This window comes from Crinia signifera, chromosome 2 (genome assembly GCF_055691185.1).
Source record: "Crinia signifera chromosome 2, ASM5569118v1, whole genome shotgun sequence".
In the NCBI taxonomy this organism is placed as follows: Eukaryota; Metazoa; Chordata; class Amphibia; order Anura; family Myobatrachidae; genus Crinia; species Crinia signifera.
The window spans coordinates 264,413,248-264,434,657 of record NC_139218.1 but is presented as its reverse complement, the minus strand read 5'-3'; the positions used below and the strand labels follow the sequence as shown (position 1 = coordinate 264,434,657).

The 21,410-nt window shown below is 43.9% G+C and overlaps 1 protein-coding gene across 1 annotated transcript in view; it reads right to left on the bottom strand.

Annotated features, from left to right (window-relative positions):
- REV1 (REV1 DNA directed polymerase) overlaps positions 1-21,410 on the bottom strand; it is a 78,381-nt gene that overhangs the window by 7,747 nt on the left and 49,224 nt on the right. Inside the window, exons 12-19 of the mRNA XM_083168510.1 lie at positions 12,288-12,407; positions 9,382-9,602; positions 7,031-7,203; positions 6,489-6,591; positions 6,079-6,235; positions 4,764-4,939; positions 1,788-2,012; positions 1,192-1,306 (exon numbers count right to left, since the gene is read on the bottom strand). Of these exons, the coding sequence (XP_083024636.1) occupies positions 1,192-1,306; positions 1,788-2,012; positions 4,764-4,939; positions 6,079-6,235; positions 6,489-6,591; positions 7,031-7,203; positions 9,382-9,602; positions 12,288-12,407 (1,290 nt within the window). The remainder of the gene's footprint in view (positions 1-1,191; positions 1,307-1,787; positions 2,013-4,763; positions 4,940-6,078; positions 6,236-6,488; positions 6,592-7,030; positions 7,204-9,381; positions 9,603-12,287; positions 12,408-21,410) is intronic.

Sequence of the window (21,410 nt, the reverse complement as noted above, 5' to 3'; positions counted from 1 at the left end):
CCTCTCATCCAACCTCTCTCTCCCCCCTCACTCTTTCCTCCTCTCACCCACCCCTCTCTTTCTTTGGCCACTTTTACCCCATCTCCCTTACTCACCCTTCTCATGCACCCCCCCTCACTTTCTCTCTTTCTCTTCCCTTTCTCACTATCCCTCCTCTCTCTGACTTCCCCTCCCCCTATTATCCCTGTCACTTATTTTCCCCTCACCCAATCCCTCTCTCCCCCTCTCTCCTCCTCTCACCTACCCCCTTTTTCTCTTGCCACCTCTCTCACGATCCTTCTTGTTCTCTACATTCTCTCTGTCTTCCCTCTCTCCCCCCCTTTTTTATGTCTCTCACTCACACCCTCCCAGTCCCCTCTCTCCCTGCCCATTTCTCTCCCCCTCTCTCTCTTCCACTCACATCCTCTCTCCCCTCTATCTTACTCTCCCCTCACTCTCTGTACCTCCCTGACTCACTCCTCTCCCCTCTCACTGTCCCTGTCTCCCGTACCTCTCACCCACTCTCATTCCCATCCCTCCGTTCACCTTCCCTGGCTCCCTATAGCCACCTTTGGCTCTCTATCACTCCCATCACCCACTGCATCACCATCTAGCTCTACCCCGTGGCACTTTCTCCCCATTTTCCTCTCTCTCCTGTCACTCTGCCTTTTCAAGACATCACCCTCTGCATCTCTCAATCATCTGTTCACTGTTACCCACTGTCTCTCCTTGTCATTCCCTTTGAGGCCATGCCCTTGTTTGGAGGCAACGACAACTGTTTTGGGAACATGCACAAATAACCCCCTCCCTTCCCTGTTATGGTGCCCCTCTGTCATTTTGTTATGGAGCCACCCCAGCCCAGGCAATGTATCAGCGGTGGCTACACCACACAGGGCCCTGCTGCTGGATGCGGCCCCACCTATTCCTGCCTGCTGTCCTCCTCTCTGCCTGCTCCTGGCCACTGCCCCAGCTCCTCCCACCCCACCAACTTCTGCCCATACACTCCAGTAAATATAAGGCCGAGCGCTGCTGGATGTGGCTCAGACTACTGATATGCTTGCTCATAATGATTTGCTGCCGCTCACATGAGGCCACTTTTAGATATTTTCCAGGGCCACTTTTAGACCCCAATCCGCCCCTGGTTCTATGCCAGATAATAGTAGTTACAGAATTATCAAAATTTTCCTTCACTAAATAAGCCTTTTTTCTTACCGAATGCTGGGTTCAAGTTGATGATGCTCTCTGACTGCCTGTCCCTCTGACCATATGCAGCTCTCAACTCCTCCTGGAGATCAGCAGGCAGGGCTGCAAATACTTCTGGATCCACCTGATAAAAGCAAAATGGGAAAAAAAACATTGAGAAAACTATGGAAAAGGTAGAGGATGATGCTGGTGTCTGACAACTGTTCAACTGAATCTTCATGCCTCTCACCTAACTGGCAATATGTACTGGGCCGTAATGTTTTGAGGAACTAGAGTTCTCTCAAAGATCTAAGCCTGTCTTTCCACTATTTCATTGCCAGCTATCCCCTATCGTTTATGAGGTTAAGAAGCACCATATTGCTGAATGAGAAACACCTATTACAATGCTATAAACATATATTAATAATATCCATTTTGACTATTGCAAACTACTTCTTTCAAATAGGACTGCTCACAGAACTGCAATGAAGTGCCGCAATTATGGACTAGAACATAAGAAAACCACTATACTGTAGGTAGCACATGCGATAATCCAAGGGTGTAAAAAATGCATCAACTTTACATTCTAGCCCAGGTATAGAACCAGAGCATTTTATGGCACTCACCTGTGAGAAAGCTGGGAGGGCAATAACATTTATGCCAGACTCTTCCCCTTGACCAGACACCTGTGGGATCTGTAAAAGGACAGTAGCCACTGGCTGCTGCTGCATCCCAACAGTACCACACTCTTTACTACTGTCACTAAGGGGTAATCGCTGCTGGACAGCAAATGCTTGCTCCACCTGTTCTCGGATATCAGGAGGTAGTGCTTCCAAAACAGATGGGTCAACCTGAAAAAAACAAAAGTTTTCATAATAAACTCTCTGTGGAGAGAGAACAATGCAGAAATAAAGATAGACAACATATTTTGTGGCACCGATGAGTTCACTAGATTCCAGTAAAGCAAAACCTTACTTATTTTCTGCAAAAAAAAGTGCTGATCTGCAAATCTCTCAACAGGCTCCACCAAAAACGCAAAAGCAATGAGCGACAACTCTCAAGTATACTCGACAGTAAGTAAATCCAGACAACACCACTAAAACAAATGTAAAGCATCACTACTGTATTCACTGAAAGCTCTATGTGGGAAGGTTCTTTGGGCACAATAGTGTAACGGTTATTGCTCAAAATAGGCAGGTACGGATGGTATAATGGTTAGCATTACTGCCCACAGTGCTGAGGTCATGGGTTCGATTCTCACCATGGCTTTAACTGTGCGGAGTTATTCTCCCTGTACTTGCTGGGTTTCCTCCGGGTACTCTGGTTTCCTCACACAATCCAGAAATATACTGGTAGGCTAATTGGCTCCCAACAAAATTAACCCTAAAAAAAGTCTGTGTGTGCGTGTACATGTGATAGGGAATATAGATTGTAAGCTCCACTGGGGCAGGGACTGATGTGAATGTTCAACTATGCTCTGTAAAGCGCTGTGGAATTTGTATGCGCTATATAAGAAACTGTTAATAAATAAATAAAATAGGGCACCGATGATATTTATGGCATTGGAAGGAGCTAGGTACCATACTCATTACCACTTAGTGTGCGTTCTCTCACTAGCCCCAAGTCTTATTAACAGAACCCAGTCTAAAGGATGACCACATAAAGCATCTTGAAGAAGGCGAGCGTGTAGGAAAGAATGGAAATGTGTATATCTATTTTTTTTTTCCCAAAAGAAATTGCCTGCTTACATCAGCGTGATTGTTATCACCACCCTGCCGTGAGAACCCTGTGCACAAGCGACACTTTGGAAAGGTATTCCTGGACTGAGCCCCCCTTGTTATCCGGACCAAGGGACCCAGACTGAGGGAATTACTTGAGAGGTCATCTGTCTGCTGTTTTACCTGGGAATTCACTGTTTGTGCCTTTATACAAGTCACTGTATTGTAAGTGCAATCATTGTATTAAAAACCTGTTTGATTTTACTGAAATTGCACTATGTGGCTTTCTATTATGTCTCCCCTGTGTGTGTAAATAGGGGAGCATTGGAGCCAGATCCGAATCCTGCATTATTTATATATACAACTGGGAATTCTGCCAATTAAATCTGGTTTTGTATATATTATATTTTTTATTCACAAGGTTGAAATCACCTTGATACATGGTTACCACTGAGCGCTAATTTGTTCCATTTCACACCATTGTCTCCACTTGTATTGTATTTGGGTAGATTAAGGTGTTCTACTCTGTGATTTGGACTATAGCTGCACTGTGGTTTAATTGCGCACCTTTCTGGTCATTCCTTTTTTTGCTTACATCAGCACAAAACATTTATTACCAGTTATTTATATAGCGCACACATTTCACACCGTTTACAGAGAATTTTTGCACATTCACATCAGTCCCTGCCCCAGTGGAGCTTACAATCTATATTCCCTACCACATGTACATGCACACACACACACAAACACACACACACACACACACACACACACATTCTAGAGTTCATTTTGTTAGGAGCCAATTAACCCTACCAGTATATTTTTTGGATTGATTGAGGAAACCGGAGTACCCGGAGAAAACCCACGCAAGTACCAGGAGAATATACAAACTCTGCACAGTTAGGGCCACGGTGGGAATCGAACCCATGACTTCAGTGCTGTGAGGCAGTAATGCTAACCATTACACCATCCATACTGCCCAACACACCATCCGTACTGCCCAACACACAGGTTTTAAAGGATTTTCCTTCCAGACTGGGACACTGTATACGTGTGGCGCTACAATCAGGATATCCTCTTTAGACTTTAAATATAACTATTGTAGAGTCAACAGGCGCATGAACTCCACTCATACAGAGGATATAGTGCTGGAATCATTCACTGCATCTCTGCCAATACACCAAAGTGACGGTGTACATCAGTCCTGCAGTTCTCATCTCATTCATCATTGCTAACAATTAACCTTATTCTGGTTCACTCGCAAATGCAAATTCCTTCTCAAATGGACAAAACCATGTGCACTGCAGGTGGGGCAGATGTCATTTGTGCAGAGTTAGATTTGGGTGGGGTTTTAGATCTATATTGCAGTATAAAAATAAAGCAGCCAGTATTTTCACTGCACAGAAACAAAATAACTCACCCAAATCTATAGCTCTCTGCATGTTACATCTGTCCTCCTCCCGCAGTGCACATTCTTGTCCATTTGAGAAGGAATTTGCCTTTGCGAGTGAACCAGAATGGCCTATATCATGCCATTTGCCTGCATCGCTCATAAGGATTTGGACAATGGATTCTTTATGTCTGATTGCATAGTCCAATGTATTATATGCTTCTCATGATTTACAAAATAAAAAAAAAACATAAAAAATATTGATATTTAATGAGTAAAAAAAGTTTATCTTTTTAAAAAGTTTATTTGGGAAACATTGTCTGCTGACCCTTCATACATTGTAAGGTTTTTAAATCTGTCTATATGTACACAGATATTTACAACTGTTAATTTGGAGCATTTGGAGTGGATCCTTCTCAACACCCCCTTTCCTTCCTCCATATTGGTCTTCATTATGGACCAGATAATATTTAGCCATTAAAAACATAACTCACCTGTGAAGGGGAAGGAACTTCAATGGTAAAATTAACTCTTGATTTGGCACTGACTGGGGAGAGCAGGCCATTCTTCTTCCCAACAAATTTTGCTTTGCTAGTACTTGGTTCCTGACTGGATGAAATGGAAACACACATCTCGGATACAAATGGCATGTCACCATCCGCAGCAGCAGCTGAGGAATCAAAGAAGAAACATCAATGATTCAGTGCAGTTTTACACATAAGATACCAAGTAATTTAGAAAGAAATGTAGATTTAAAAAAATAAATAAAAAATATAACACCAAAATTGTGCAACACAGAGTGTGTAGCACAATTTTGGAAATGGAAGCACCTGAGGAGTTACATAATGAAGTTTGTCTTATCTTCCTTTTCCCCCCAAAACGATTATTGTAATTTTTAATTTGATAAAAGTTTAAACTGTATTTTTGAAAATATACTTCAATAGTTCATTAAAAATAATAATAATAAAAAAAATATATAGATTATACATAAATATATATCACCTATCCATATGCCTCCATTCTAAAATGCTTTCCTCTCCCTAGTAGAAATGTCGCCTCCAGTGGCAAAAGAATCCACAGCAATGCCACCCCCTACTGGTAATAAATCCCTGTGGCTGGGCCCCCACCCTTACACCCAGTGTCAATCAGTCCCCAATTTGTAGTGCCAGTCACATGGGTGTGTTTTAAAATGACCATTACAGCCAACTCATTCATAACCGGGGTACTTCAGGTAGTGTGTGTGTCAAATGAGAGAGAGAACAAGAAGACCCACACAAATCTCCTGTTGCTGCTTTCAAGTGTGTGGTCTTGGAGTAGACTTGAATCCTCCCTTGCTCTCCTCCAAAACAAACATTCACTACCTTTAAGTCCTTGAGGGGCACCTATGGGCTAGAGGGGAGAGCAGGTGGAGGAAGTCTGTTCTGCAGAATGGATTTCCTCCATATAGTAGGTGGGAAGGCAGTGATGTATGGGATACAACCTGGTCAGGTAACACTCCTGGCTGCTGTCCTATTCCACGTTAGTACCAATTAAGTGGTAGTAAAGATGTACTGTCTTGGAGAAAGAAAAGTACCAGCCAATCAACACCTGTCATTTTTCAAACCCAGCCTTTAACATGGCAGTTAGAAGCAGTTAGATTACTCTCCAAAATTTTACATCTCCCCCATAATCTTTAACTCCTATTATATATTAATAATGTTTAAGTTGCAGACCATAGCAAGACTTTGGTCATTTAAAATACCCACAGACTATATGACCACTGTAAACAACAAACACAAATCACTAAAATGTCCGTCAGAGAGAGATTACCTCTTTTGCCATCATCCTCTCCCGGTTTCTTTTTTTGTTGTTCTTGAAACATATTAGTGAGCGAGCGGCAGCCTCCAGGCAACAGACCCGATTTCAATGACAAGGGACCAAAGTTAGATTGATGTAATGCAACCAACTGGTGCATCTGGAGGCCAACCTTAAAAAAGAAATAAAAAAAAATAGTAAACCCCTAGGAGTACTATATTGGAGCAGCTAGTCTGTGCAATAGCTTGTTCACATGTAGGTACAGTAGGTCATATATATATTAGATTTTTTTCTAATGTGGGTACAGCAGTCTAATATCTATTTGTACTGTAGTAGTTATAATATACAGAAGTGATTAGAAGCCATTTCTAGCGAAGAGAATTTATGGGAGGAGGAAATAATTGGACACTATCATTGATACATACCCCTCTAATATCCGAAACATTCAGCTTCATTGAATGAAACATTTTCAGAGCTTCTTTTCCAATCTCACTGACATTATCTGTGGCTTGATCAATTGTTACAGTCCTGCAACATCAGAAAAGGAAAAGGGTTTATAGGCACATTAACCGATGTGAACAAAGATTGGACTACAATTGAATACCCCCCTTATGGTGTGTACACACGGTACAATTTAGTCTACAATTTTGACTATATAGTCAAAATCGCACAGGTTTATTACCGTGTTATCATGATTCGATCCCGATGCGCGCTCCTGTACAGCACAAATCGATGCCAGATAGACAGGGCTGCATTGACTCTATAGTACAGATCTGTACTATATAGTCAAAATCGCACAGGTTTATTACCGTGTTATCATGATTCGATCCCGATGCGCGCTCCTGTACAGCACAAATCGATGCCAGATAGACAGGGCTGCATTGACTCTATAGTACAGATCTGTCATTGTTCTCTTTAGGGTTTACACCACTACCCCTTAATGTCTCTGGGTAGTTTATTAGATCACCTTGCAATGTTGTCACAGATACCATGGCCACCATACTTTGCAGGCTCTACAGGTGCCCCAGCTTTTCGCACCATAATCTTCATTGTTAGCTTCTTGCCTTTCATTTTCACTGACTGAAGCCTACGCTGGAGTTCTTCTGAAAGGCTCATCAAAAAGGCTTCTGCTTCACTGGGCTGAGGACACATACTTTTTTGTTAATGAAACAAATTACCACCCAACAGATTTACATACAAACATTAGCTGCGCCGCTCATTATATATAATAAAAGCTAAACTCCGCTCCTTATCTCTGTAGCGCTGGCGTAGTGCCACTGCCCCCTTGCCCTCTCCCCTACATTTCTGACGAATCTGGAGCCTGTGTGAGTAACAAACACTCCCCCCAATAATGCAATTCACTGCAAACAAATGAGGGGGTCAGTGTAAAAGAGGCACAAGCAGCAAAATTACTTTTCAACTAGATAGGTCTTGAATTGTATTCAAAAGTGTCCTCCAACATTTGATTTATTTCGCAATTTATATATATAAAAAAAGGGTACTTGTGAGTTATCCGGGCTGCCGATTTTTTCATCACGCCCGAAAAATCGCAGGCATCGCGTCGGTCGCAGCCATTATAAGGGGCCGCGACGCGACCGACGCGATGCCCGCGATTTCCCATAGACCGATTTCCCATAGACAGTAATGTTAAAAGACGCAATGGACCCGATTTCCCATAGACAGCAATGTTAAAATTATTACAGTAATGTTAAATGATGTGCAAAATAAAATGACAAAGTGAAATGGGCCAATATGGCCATTTCACATTGGATAGGTTTTAAAAAAAAATGTTTCATGGCTCCGTTAACGCCACCCCGCTATTGACGCCAACCCGAAGCGTGGCGAGCGCAGCGAGCCCGCGAGGGGCGGTGGTACGAGTCCTCCGACCTTTTCATACCCCTACTATCCACGTCGGCGTGGAGTTGAGAATAGAAAGTGTGGCAAGCGCAGCGAGCCACCGAGCCCGAAGCGTGGCGAGCGCAGCGAGGGGCCGCGGACACCTGTGAAGCCCGCGAGGGGACGCATATACCTGTGAAGTTATCCGCGTCCCCTCGCAGGGCTCGCCACGCTTCGGGCTCGGTGGCTCGCCACACTTTCTATTCTCAACTCCACGCCGACGTGGATAGTAGGGGTATGAAAAGGTCGGAGGACGCGTACCGCTGCGCTCGCCACGCTTCGGGTTGGCGTTAACGGTGGTGGGGGGCCATGAAACATTTTTTTTTTTAACCCCTTCCCGACATTTGACGTACATTTACGTCATGGTCGGGATGTACTTCCCGACACATGACGTAAATGTACGTCATGACTTCAAAGTGTCACCGCGTCTAGAGACGCGGTGACAGAGGGACGATGTCTGCTGTCCCTGACAGCAGACATCTTCCCTCATTGCCCAGGGGGGGCAGCGATGCCCCCCGCCGTGGGCGATCGCTGCGATTGGCTGTTCAAACGTGAACAGCCAAAAGCAGCGTTTACTGTGCTATGAGTCAAAATTTTGACTCTGCTGCCCCCTAGTGTCCAAAAAAATTAAAGGCGGTTGAAATAATGATGTAGTAATAAAGTTTAGATATGGTCTATGTTAGTTATTAACTATTTTGAGTGGTATGATTATTTGTCTCACAAGCAGAAAATGTAACATTTTGCAAATTGCAAAATGTTCCATTTTTTTACGACATTTTGGTATTTTTTACAAAAAAAAAAAACCTGTATCGACCAAAATTTAGCACTAACTTAAAGTACTATGTGACACGAGAAAACATTCTCAAAATCACTGGGATAAGTAAAAGCAAAAAAAGTTATCCCCACTTAAGTGATACCTGTCAGATTTGAAAAAAAGGCCTCTGTCAGGAAGGCAAAAACATGCTGCGTCGGTAAGGGGTTAAACATATCCAATGTGAAATGGCCATATTGGCCCATTTCACATTGTCATTTATTTTGCACATCATTTAACATTACTGTAATAATTTTAACATTGCTGTCTATGGGAAATCTGGTCCATCGCGTCTTTTAACATTACTGTCTATGGGAAATCGCGGGCATCGCGTCGGTCGCGGCCCCTTATAACGGCCGCGACCGAGGCGATGCTCGCGATTTGGGGGTAAATCGCGGGCATCGCGTCGGTCGGGTGTCCTTAAGTTAACTAAACTTAAGGACAAAAATCGGCAGCCCGGATAATTCACATGTACCAAAAAAAAAGTAAAAAAAATAAGAGGGAATAGTTTTGAATAATGGTAAGATATAAAACTTGTCAACCAATACTGGAGTTGATGAAACATTAATTTGTCAGTTATGGGTATGCAAAAAGTCACATAGAAGATGTACCTGTGTAAAACGGATGCCATAGTTAATTTCAGCAGATACAGATTTTCGCTCCTTCTCTTTGCGAATAGGTCGATCATCTAAGCCTCGGCAGAATCGGTACAACGTCTGGCCTGTTTTTGGCCCAAACTCCGTCTGGAGTTTTGACATTGTAAGATTTTGGAGCTCTCCACATGTTTTAACATTTAAGCAAGACAATTTATATTCCATAGACCTTCCAACACCTAGATGTAATCGATGAAGGAAAAGTAAATAGGTTTCACTAGAATGCCAAGACAGTGGCAATTAAAAGTTTAAAAATACTAATCAAAAAAAAAAAAAAACCCATCTAAAACTATAACTGTATTCAAAAGTTTATTAATGATATCCAGTTTATTAATGATTTTTGTAAAGAAGATTAAGCAATGGTCTTCTATATTTAATCATGACACAAATAATTGGTTGCACCTTAGTTCTTCTAAAAAGTTTTCTCTATTCTGTCATCTTAAAACAAAGACTAAAAATCACTCCATCAGGCATCCATTAATTAGCATTTACTATTAAAACAACTTAATTTCCCTTTTATATTTTTATGTTGGTAATTCACTACATGTTTAGTTGAACACAATTAACTAAGCTTACTGGAGCCTCTTAAAGGATAACTGCATTGAATATCAAAATTTTATCCTGACCAAACACACAAAAAAATCACTTCCTGGCATTCCCCAGCTCATGTGACCTGTGATTAGGGGTTTGTGGACACTTAAGGCCCCCATACACTATGCGATTTTCAGCCGATTTCACCCGATTTTGGGCCGATAAATCAGGTGAAATCGTCTGAAAATCGCATGTGATTGACATCTGATCTGATGCGCGGTCCCGTATGCATCAGATCGGATCAGGGCGTCGGACCTGCAGAACATAAGATGTATCGGAATCTGACCCATCATGGGCATATCGCGGGTGCTTTTGCACCCATGATTTATCAGATCCGATATATCTATGTTTTGGACACTCCTCCCACCCCCCGCAGCACGTTCACCGGAAATGGCTGCCGGAGAGAAAAGCCGCCGCAGTGTCCTGTCAAGCTGTCACAAATGTAGTGAGTAACAGCCCTGAACGGTAAAAGAAGAAGTGCCCTGTCGCCTCTGGGCTGAGATCCGGCAGTGTACGGCACCTGATTGCCTGTGCGGCTCTCTGTAGACTCCAGTGCCTGTGCGGCTCTCTGTAGACTCCAGTGTTATAAGAATTTAACACACGGGAGTCCACAGAGCCGCGCAGACACTGCACGCTGCTGGAGTTTAGCCCGGAGGTGACGGAGCACTTCTTTTTATTCAAATACAGTTAGATACCCCAGGATGTTTTATATGCAGTTGTTTTCATTGCACTTTCCCCTCCCTTTCTCTTGCATTGTGCATGGTACAGATGTGCACTTAACATGACATATTTAACAGGTGCTATCTTTGCTATGGATGGCTTGCATTGTTGAGTGGGTAAGGTAAGAGTCTTTCATAGCCAGCACTTTGGAAGGACAATGTCATTGTATATACCATATATACTCGAGTATAAGCCTACTTTTTCAGAACATTTTTTATGCTGAAAAAGCCCCCCTCGGCTTATACTCGAGTGAGGGTCCCACTTGAGTCAATAAGTATTCCCAGTTTTTTTGTGGTAAAATTAGGTGCCTCGACTTATACTCGAGTATATACGGTAATACTGTAATCTGGCTCAGCATACAGTGGGGCAGATGTATTAAGCCTGGCGAAGAGATAAACTGGAGATAAAGTGGAGAAAAAGTGGAAGGAGTTAACACACCAGCCAATCAGCAGTGTTTGAAATATGACAGTTGGAAGTTGATTGGCTGGTGCGTTATTTCCTACCACTTTTTCTCCACTTTATCTCCAGTTTATCTCTTCGCCAGATTTAATACATCTGCCCCAATGGTTATGTGGTGGCACTGCAGAGAAGTGGATGATGGTGAAGGAGGTGGTGAGCAACAGTGTGGCATCTTGGGAGCATAAAGCATAGAAATGAAAATTGGGAAGAGGTTCCCAGGCAAGACTGTCTACACTGCCTGTATGGCATGGTTCCTCTCATGGCATATAGTATGCTATGAAATTCTGCAACTGGGATACCCCACCATACCATGCTGTGTTTGGGAGTCTTGAATCACACGCTATAAGCAAAGGGTACTTATATGTTAGTCGGGCGCCCGGCTACGATACACTGAGAAAATAGCTTGGCTACGTTCTCAGCGTAGCCATTGCCGGGTGCCCGGCTAATATATGTGGGATTCAGCGGGCAGGCAGCGGGCGGAGGGGAGCATTATACTTACCACCCACAAAATCCTGTGGTAAAACCAGGGGACATGGGCTCATAGGGACAGCCTAGGATCAGGGACTCCACTGATGGCTCAGGACCGCTAGGCCATGTGGCGCTGTAAATCACATGACACTGCATCAGATAAATCACATGTGATTTATCTGACGCACATTGGATGTATAAAATGGCACATCAAGTGTCAAATTGTATGTAGGCCTCCTGGTAAGCTGCTGTGGAAGTTCAAGGGAAATCAGATGCAATTTACAGGTCAGATAAATCTTACTAGTGTATGGGGGCCTTTAGAAATGCTGTCAGCAGGACATTTGGTATTGGTCAACATGCTGCCTCAATGAAATAAAGGCCAAATAGGCAGGTGCAGAGAGTGTGAGCATTCCCTTAGGGGATTGTATTTTTTTAAAAATTGTAGAAGGAGGGTTGACCAGTAACCCTCACAGAAAGAAGCCGCAAGCACAGTGATCTTGTGCATACACAACAACATTAAACCCAATATAACATTACCCATGTTCTACCTTGATGCTAAATGTGAACTTTGCATGAATATCAATTAACATTGCCTTTAACATTGTAAAATTAAGAATTGAAATTACCTGGCAAAGTGCTAACTAGTTGGCCTCTAATAAAATCATCTACTTCCTCTGGTTTTAAATGATACTGTCCATCTGGTTTGGCTCGTCGAGTGGCCATTCTAGCAAGAAGAATATTGGATCCTACAAAGACAAGAGAAAGTAATGAAATACTTTTATCTATGAAGATTGCACATTCCCATGTAAGCCTGTAAAGGGAAGTCTGCAGGTGTGTGACGCACTCGCTACAGACTGCAGCAGCTGAAACAATGGGCAATACCTAAACATTGGAACTTAATACTGTGCAGTTGCTAATAGAATATTAATACCAGCTGTAAACAGGGGATTTTTATGTTATATAGCTTGTAATACATAGCAAGATTATTTTCACACCAGCTGAGAATGCCTTAATACTATCTAGAAGAAACATGACTTTGGCAATTTTTATGGCCGATAGTTGCTATTTTGTACTATTGGCAGGCAGGATGAAGTGAAGAAGGACTTCCACATTTAGTACAGTATTTCATAATAGAACACTAACAATAAATTTCCATTAGTTAACCAATCATTGCCGTGCAATGCTTAATAATGCATTTACTGTGCACGGATGAATATCTTGCATTTGATCTATGGATGCTATGAACCAGGATATGCTAAAATCCCACAAAACACGGAATAGATACAATTCAAAACAAATGACAAAAATATTACTATACACCATATTATTTATAAGCAATATTCAGCAGCTTAGATAAGCATACACAGTAGATCAGTTAACGCTAGTCAACAAGGTTTGTGGATGAAAATGTACTTTTTCTGTTAACTTTTTTGTGCAGTTTGAGAATGACACAGAAAATATTCTATCACGTCACATATATAGACAAGCAAAAAATAGGTCTTTAAAGACTTGACAATGCCTAAATGTTTGTAACCCTTTCCATGTTGCATTTACATTTAAAAATGGCTTCCATGTGGAAGCACGGAAGCGGGACCATTTGTCTACAGCAAAAAGATAGACAACCAAAAGGTCGACACTGCCAAAAGGTCGACACTGCCAAAAGGTCGACACTGCCAAAAGGTCGACACTGCCAAAAGGTCGACACAGGGTTTTTCACTTTTTTTTTTACCCAAATGTCGACATGGACACAGTTTGAAGTGAACCGCAGCCGCTCGCTATGCTTCGGGCACGGTGCCTCGCTGCGCTATGCACACTATTTTATTCTCACACCTCGGCCTAGTGGATGGTAGGGCATGAAATATCAGATTTTTACCTGATAATGTGTTTTCCTCTACTCCACCATGGCAGCCATCACTTATGGGTTCTTCCCCTATTGGGTAGCTTTGGAAAGGAAAAAAAGACGCCCCTTCTCCATAAAAAGGCTCCTCCTCCTTCTCTCTGTGTCTTTCGTTTCTAGCTCTCAAACACAAATAGTTAATCGCATACAGAATTTATAACATCACTTGGGTCGGGAACTATGCTGCCATGGTGGAGTAGAGGAAAACACATTATCAGGTAAAAATCTGATATTTCCTCTACCTCCCCCATGGCAGCCATCACTTATGGGAAATGCCCCAGCAGTTCAATTCTCACTGGGCTGGGTACATAACCAAATTAATTAATTAGAATACGAAAAGAAAAGAAAAAAAGGGATTTTTTTTTTTTTTTATATTACCGCAGATAAGACTTTTCTTCCGAATTTGGCATCTGCCGAAGACATGACATCTACTCTGTAGTGCCTTGTAAATGTATGCACGGACGACCACCCTGCTGCTTTACACAGATCTGATATGGAAGCCGCCCCTTTCTCTGCCCATGAGGTTGCTACTGCCCTCGTGGAATGCGCTTTCAGACCTTCTGGGGGTACCTGATTGCTTGCTTTGTATGCTTCTGTAATGCAGCTTTTTATCCATCTTGCAATTGTCATTTTGGAAGCTGCCTCACCTTTGTTCTTCCCTTCCGTTAGTACGAACAAATTTTTTGTCTTCCTAACCTTCTTTAACCTCTCTAAATACACTTTTAATACTCTGACTACGTCTAGTTTGTTCAGTCGGTCTTCTTTCGCATTTGCGGGCTTTGCACAGAAAGATGGTAATACAATTTCTTGATTTACGTGGAAATCTGAAACTACCTTGGGTAAGAACATGGGGTTTGTCCTCATTACCACCTTGTCTTCACCACACCTTTGTTGACAAGCTGTGCCTGGAAGCTCTTGCATGCACATAGGACCGCTCTCATTTCTCTGAGGTTGGAGTGTTTCCGCCCTTCCTCGTGCATCCATGCTCCTTGAGCTGTCTGATCTCGACACACTGCTCCCCATCCTATCATACTTGCGTCCGTGGTAACCACCACCTGAGTCGTCTTGGCGAAGGACCTTCCTCTTGCTAGTCTGCTTCCGCACGACCACCACCTTATGTCCTCCTTCGCCCTCTTTGTTAATACTATCCTTTGTGTTAGGTCTTTGCTGATTCCATTCCACTGTGATAGGAAGCATCTTTGGAGCTTTCTGGTATGAAACCTCGCCCATTGTACCGTCTCCAGAGCCGATGCCATGAGCCCTAGCATTTTCATGCACAACTCTGCCGATACAACCGACTTTCCTATTGTAGATCTCATCGTCTGCACCATCTTTTGTTGTCTTTCTGAACTTAAACTCACTCTCATGTCTTGTGTATCCAATATCACCCCCAAATATTTTATCCGGTTTGTGGGTTCTAGCTGGCTCTTTTTCTGATTTATCAACCAGCCGTGCTCCGTCAGGTACTGCATTGTCCTGCTGGTGTGTTTTATAACCAAGTCCCTTGTCTCCGCCATTATCAATAGGTCGTCTAGATATGGCCAAACCACTATCCCCTCTCTTCTGAGGTTCGCCACTACTATGATCAGAACCTTGGTAAACGTCCTGGGGGATGTGGCTAACCCAAATGGCAGCGCCGTGAACTGATAACTTACTCCTTCGATGTAAAACCTCAAATACTTCTGATGCCCCTTGAATATAGGTACATGCAGGTATGCATCTTTGAGGTCTATAGAGGTCATGTATGAACCTCTTCTTAAGTCTGGGAGTATACTTCTGACCGACTCCATTTTGAATGACCTTACTTTTAGAAATTGATTCAGTTTCCTTAAGTCCAGAATCGTCCTGTAACCTCCGGACGCTTTTTGGACCACAAAAAAGCGGGAATGCCAACCCATCCCCACTTGATCTCGGGGAGTTCTTATCACTACCCCTTGATCTATCATTTCTTTTAAACTCGCCAACAAGGCTTCCTTTTCTGATGAGACTCTTGGTATGGGGGATTCTGTAAAAAAATTTCCTGGAATCTTCCCGAACTCCAGTTTGTATCCTGTCCTTATTATCTCGAGGACCCACTTGTCCGTTGTGGACCTCTCCCAGGTGCTTATATATCTCAGCAGCCTGGCTCCTACCGTCTGATACTTGGCGTCATTGTGAGTTTTGCCCTGCGGCAAATCTATTTCCTCTTCCCCTTTGGGAGCGAAAATTTGCCCTTGACGACCAATTACTCCTCCGAAATCCTCTACCTGGTCGGTAGCTTCTCGCCTCTTTATATTCTTGTGGTTGGTATCTAACCGACCTAGTCGCTGCCAACCCCTTTGTCACTTTTTCTTGCGGGAGCCAAACAGATTTCCCTCCGGATATCTTTGTTATGATTTGGTCTAACTGTGCCCCAAACAAATAATCGCCTTGGAAAGGGAGTGACAATAACTTCATCTTGGATTGCGCGTCTGCCGCCCAGGATTTGAGCCAGAGCGCTCTCCTAACTACAGTTGCTGTGGCATTTGCCCTTGCTGTCAGCCTCATCGCATCTAAAGATGCTTCACACAAAAATTCGACGGCCAGCTGTATATTTTGTACTGTTTTCAGCATGTCTGACCTTCTTAGACCGTCCATCATATCAGCTTCTAGTTGCTGACACCACTCTCGCACCACCCTGGATGTGGTAGCCATAGAGGCCGCCGGCTTCATAGCTGCTCCTAACGTCAGGTGCTGTTTCCTCAGCCCCAGCTCTACTCTCCTCTCCATAGGATCCCTAAATATGTTCGCGTCCTCGAGAGGCAAGGTCGTCTTTTTTGATATCCTTGCTATCGCTGCGTCGACTTTAGGAACCTCATCCCAAGTGGACGTCTGATCTTTAGGGAATGGATACATCTTCCCTATCTTCGCAGGTACAGTGATCTTTTTATCCGGATGCTTCCACTCATCCGACACCATATCCTTTAATGTCTGAGGTAAAGGAAAAGTTTTCCCTTTCTTTCTCTTATCTCGGAACAGAAGCTCTTGGAGTTTCACCTCCTCTTGTGCTTCTTCGATATTCAGGGATTTGTGTATCAATGTTAGGAGGTTTTCCACCATATCCGCATTGAAGTCACTTTCCGATTTATCTACCACCAGATCCTCAGCCTCATCTGCTGCTGTATCTGCTATATCATCTCCAGACTCTGCCGATGCTTCGCTTACTCTGGAGCGACTTCTCTTCCCTGTACTCTTCGCCCTCTCTTTTTTGGACACAAAGGTGTCGGCAAGGGCTGTCTTCAACATGTCGACCAACCCCGTCATCTGTGACAGGGGTAACAATTGTGGGGTCTTGCACTTCTCACATACACTCCCCATGTATTTATCCGGCAATGATACGTTGCACATAAGGCACTTAGCCGTGTGCATTTTCTTGTGCCTGGATTTCTCCCCTTTCTCCTTGCTGTTGTCAGATCTGTATAACAACATACACTCATCAGCAGGATTTGTCACACGCATGACCACAGAAAAAAAACACCATTTACTCCTTGTGGCTTACCCTGACTTTTGACTGATCTGCCTCCTCTCTTCCTCCATGCTTGCACTGACCCTTGAGGCTGTCTATAAACAATAATCGCCTATCAGGGTATTTGTGCAGTACAACAGACAATTCCCCCATTCAATAGTGGAGCCAAGTGGCGCACTCACCACCTCTTGAACAGTATCTCTCTTTGCAGATCGTGGAGCTGACCCTCGTTGGTGGTACAGTGTCCCCACGCGCTTCCTCCTTTTAAAGGACGCGCCTTCCGCGTGCCGCAGGCAACCGCGTCATCCGCCGGCGATGCGTCCTGACGTCACCGCGCCAGACGCCGACGCCAGCGATACCCGCGTCAGACGCCTGCCGCGTCAGACGCCGGCGCCAGCCCCTGCCGCGTCAGACGCCACGTCACCTCCTGCGCCCATAAGGACGCGCTGTCCGGCCGCGCCGCGGCCTATTTGCTCACCTGTCACCCGCCACGGGTGACGACGTCCGCCCGGTCTCACCTGGATTCCGGACAGGAGGCCTCCACCTTGCCTCCTTGGACGCCACCGCTTGTTAGCCGCCCAAACCTGAGGACGGCATGCGGCTTCCTGAGGTTTCACCAGTCGCCTGGTTACCTTGCTTCCACCTAGACGCTCAAGGCGACGGTGGAAACCAGATCTACTTCACAGGGTAAGCCACTGAAAAAACAAAAACCGCATGCTACCCTCCTGGGAAAGGAAAAAAAGACACAGAGAGAAGGAGGAGGAGCCTTTTTATGGAGAAGGGGCGTCTTTTTTTCCTTTCCAAAGCTACCCAATAGGGGAAGAACCCATAAGTGATGGCTGCCATGGGGGAGGTAGAGGAAATACTGCCTGTCAGCACATGTCGGCTCAAAAAACATTGGAAAACCCCATGTCGACCTAATGGCAGTGTCAACCTTTTTGCATGTCTAACTAATGGTATCGACCTAATGGTTGTCTATCTTTTTGCTGTGGACAAATAGTCCGGATACCGGAAGCACAGTGACTGCAAACAAAATGTACTGATAAAAATGTTATGTATTGTTAAAATCCTTATGCAAAAACAGGTTATATTTCTGACAGACCAACATCTGTGTTAAGGGGCTGTCAGGGGAGTAGTAATAAAGTTTGTTTTATTAGGTGAAGTAGCAGGTTATCTAGCTTGTTTGGTTTCATCAAATATTTTAAACTGGAGCAAAAACATTGCTCTAGTATACATTCCCCAAACAGAATTTGCTATATTTGTGGACAATTGACAGTGAAATCATGTTATTAATAAACATATATATTTTTTTTATCCAATGCTCAGGTGAGAACCAAACAATCACTTAGATTATTAATGGTCTAAAGTTCACTTAAAAGAACAGTAAAAAAGGTAACACATGGAATATATCAAACTACCATCCACAATAGGGTCCTTATTCAAATTTGTATGGAAAAGCCTATGCAACTGTGATTTTTCAAGTGAAGCTGCTGCCCCGAAAAGGTTACACCAGAGCCATCACAAAGTTCTCAGCAACTGCATACACAGCTTGGTCACAACAACAAGGATCAACTACGAGTGAGTCTATGGTCATGCAGACCAGCAGCAGGCCAGATGCACTAAGCTGCAAAAGTGATAAAATGATAAACAACCAACCAATCAGCTCCTGCCTGACATTTTTCAAACACAGTCTGTAACATGGCAGGTAGGAGTTGATTGGCTGGCTGTTTATCACTCTTGAAGCTTAGTGCATCTGGCCACCGTAGCTGAAGACAGATACACACCCTGAAAAAGTTGGTGGCATGTTTGCGTTTTTGCAGCAACTCCACATTACCTCCCCCCAAAAAGCCCCTTCCTTATAATCTCTCTGTCTCATTTTTGGCGCATGCGCAGTGTGATTTGCAACACAGGCACATTTTATGAATACTCAGTTTTGTGATCATCTGCACTGTGTAAAATTATGAATTAGGCCATTAGACCAGTGTTACATAAAGTTGTATTCACAGTTCCTATTCTATTTAAAAAACAGATAATAAAACTTAAACTCACTGCTGGTACCTGTATACCTTGTGATCCCATTACTGCCCTGAGCATGACAGAACACACCTAACTGAGCAGTGAGCAAAATAACTTGGGGCCTTATTCTGATCGGTGCGGCCCGATCAGAATATGCGGCCACGACCGTGCAGGCGAATCCCCGCCTTCCATAGGGATCGCCACCTCCGTCCGTACATGGATATGTGGCGATCCGCATGAAAGTGGACGGAGATACGCCTCCTCCGTCTTGGGAGCAGCCCCTGCATTCGATGGTCGCCGAACATCGAATGCAGGGCCGCACGCTCCACTAGGTCCCGCCACCCAAGACTACACGGACACTTGTCCGTGTGAAATCATGTATGGGGGCGGGCAGCTGACATCCGGCGATGTCAGATGCCCGCCCCCTACACACGAGTCACGGCTTCATTACTATGCATACGCCCCGCGTTTGCATGGGAACGCCCATGAAACGCGGGGCGTATGCATAGGGTAATGAGGCTAAGTAGCCCCTCACGCCCCTCTACGTCCCCTGTGCGGCGTGTAAAGAATACGTGCGCAGACGATAACCATCGGCGGGACGACCGCATGCGGCGAAATCCGCACCGACCAGAATAAGGCCCTTGATTAGGAATTTGACATTTCCAAAGCAACAGGCTAGCCTATTAGGCTCCTAGTAGCTCCAGTGGGATTTGAGGGTTCCTGTGTTTAGAAAAATCACTTTAAAATCTTTGACGTTGCTATGAAATGCAAGGTGCCCCTTAACTCTGTGAATATGTAAATTAAACGAATGTCTCAGCAAAATAGGCAAATGCAACTTATTCATGGATTTTTTTAAACTAAGTTTAAAAACGGTGCTATTATATCATGGGAACAACCGAGCCATCGGTACCAGTGGCTCATTCTGTTTCTATAAAAGATACTTAAGATGCCATTTCAATCTTATTTAAGGCCATTTGCATGTAAATCTGTTCTTACTTGAAAGTTGTTGCTTTGTTGAACTACAGGGTGGAAGTACTAAACCAGGTACAAATTGGAGGTATAGTGAGTTGTTCTCACATCCCCAGCTGCCCAGATCACCCGTACACACTGGAGCAATGTTAATGTAGGATGGAACAATCATTATTCCGTCTTTCCCTAACATGCATTGTGTCACTAGAGATGTTGCTAGGTTTGATGTGCAGATTATCAACCTAGTGTCATCTCAAGCGACAGCAAACATATCGTGCACACACACTGCATAATACGCCGGTCAGAACCATCCAACCAGATGGCATATTGCCCAGTGTGTCCCCTGCTTAAGTATTGCTGTGTTATGCGCTAATGTTATTGTTGGCAACAAGCAAGCAAGCATTACATATCACGTAAGCACCTTTAGTGAATAGTGCTTCTCCCTTCAGAACATAGTAAGCCAGCAGTTCATTTAAAAAAATGGGTACTTGTGAGTTATCCGGGCGTCCGATTTTTTGATTGTATGCCTTAAGTTAAGGCATACAATCAGATACGATGCGATGCGATATCGCATCGCATGGCATGCGACCATCGGATGCGATGACCCGATTTTTCCATAGGAATCAATGTTAAAATGATTCCTATGGAAAAAGGGGTCCTTTTCATACCCCTACTATCCAAGTGGGCATGGAGTTGGATATAAACCTGTGGCGAGCGTAGCGAGCCACCGAGCCCGAAGCGTGGCGAGCGAAGCGAGCCCCGCGAGGGGACGGTATTCCGTGTCCGCTCGCCACGCTTCGGGCTCGGTGGCTCGCCACAGGTTTATATCCAACTCCATGCCCACTTGGATAGTAGGGGTATGAAACGGACCCTTTTTCCCATTGAATTCAATGTTAAAATGGACTCAGTCCATTTTAACATTGATTCCTATGGAAAAATCGGGTCATCGCATCGCATCGCATCCGATGGTCGCATGCGATGCGATGCGATGTCCCGATCCGACCCGATTTAAAAATCGGACGCCCGGATAACTCACAAGTACCAAAAAATGTCAATTTGACGGAAGTTACACTTGTAGGACCTCAAATTAGCTTACAGATTAAAAGGCAGAACTTTTGAAGATAATACTTAACGTGACCGAATTAGCTGCATGGAAATCCTTTGCCAAATACTATAAAGAGCTGAGGAGCGGGAAGCGGAATTACAAAAAGTTGACTCGTCGTAAGTGGTTACATTTTCACATGTATTTTCAGACAATTTGGGAACAGAGTGATGAGCAATGGAAACAATTCCATTAAGATATTGGCACAAAATGATCTCTATTTATTGATGGTTGTAAAAGAGGTCCACAATACTCTTAAGTGGCAAATGTATCTACCCACC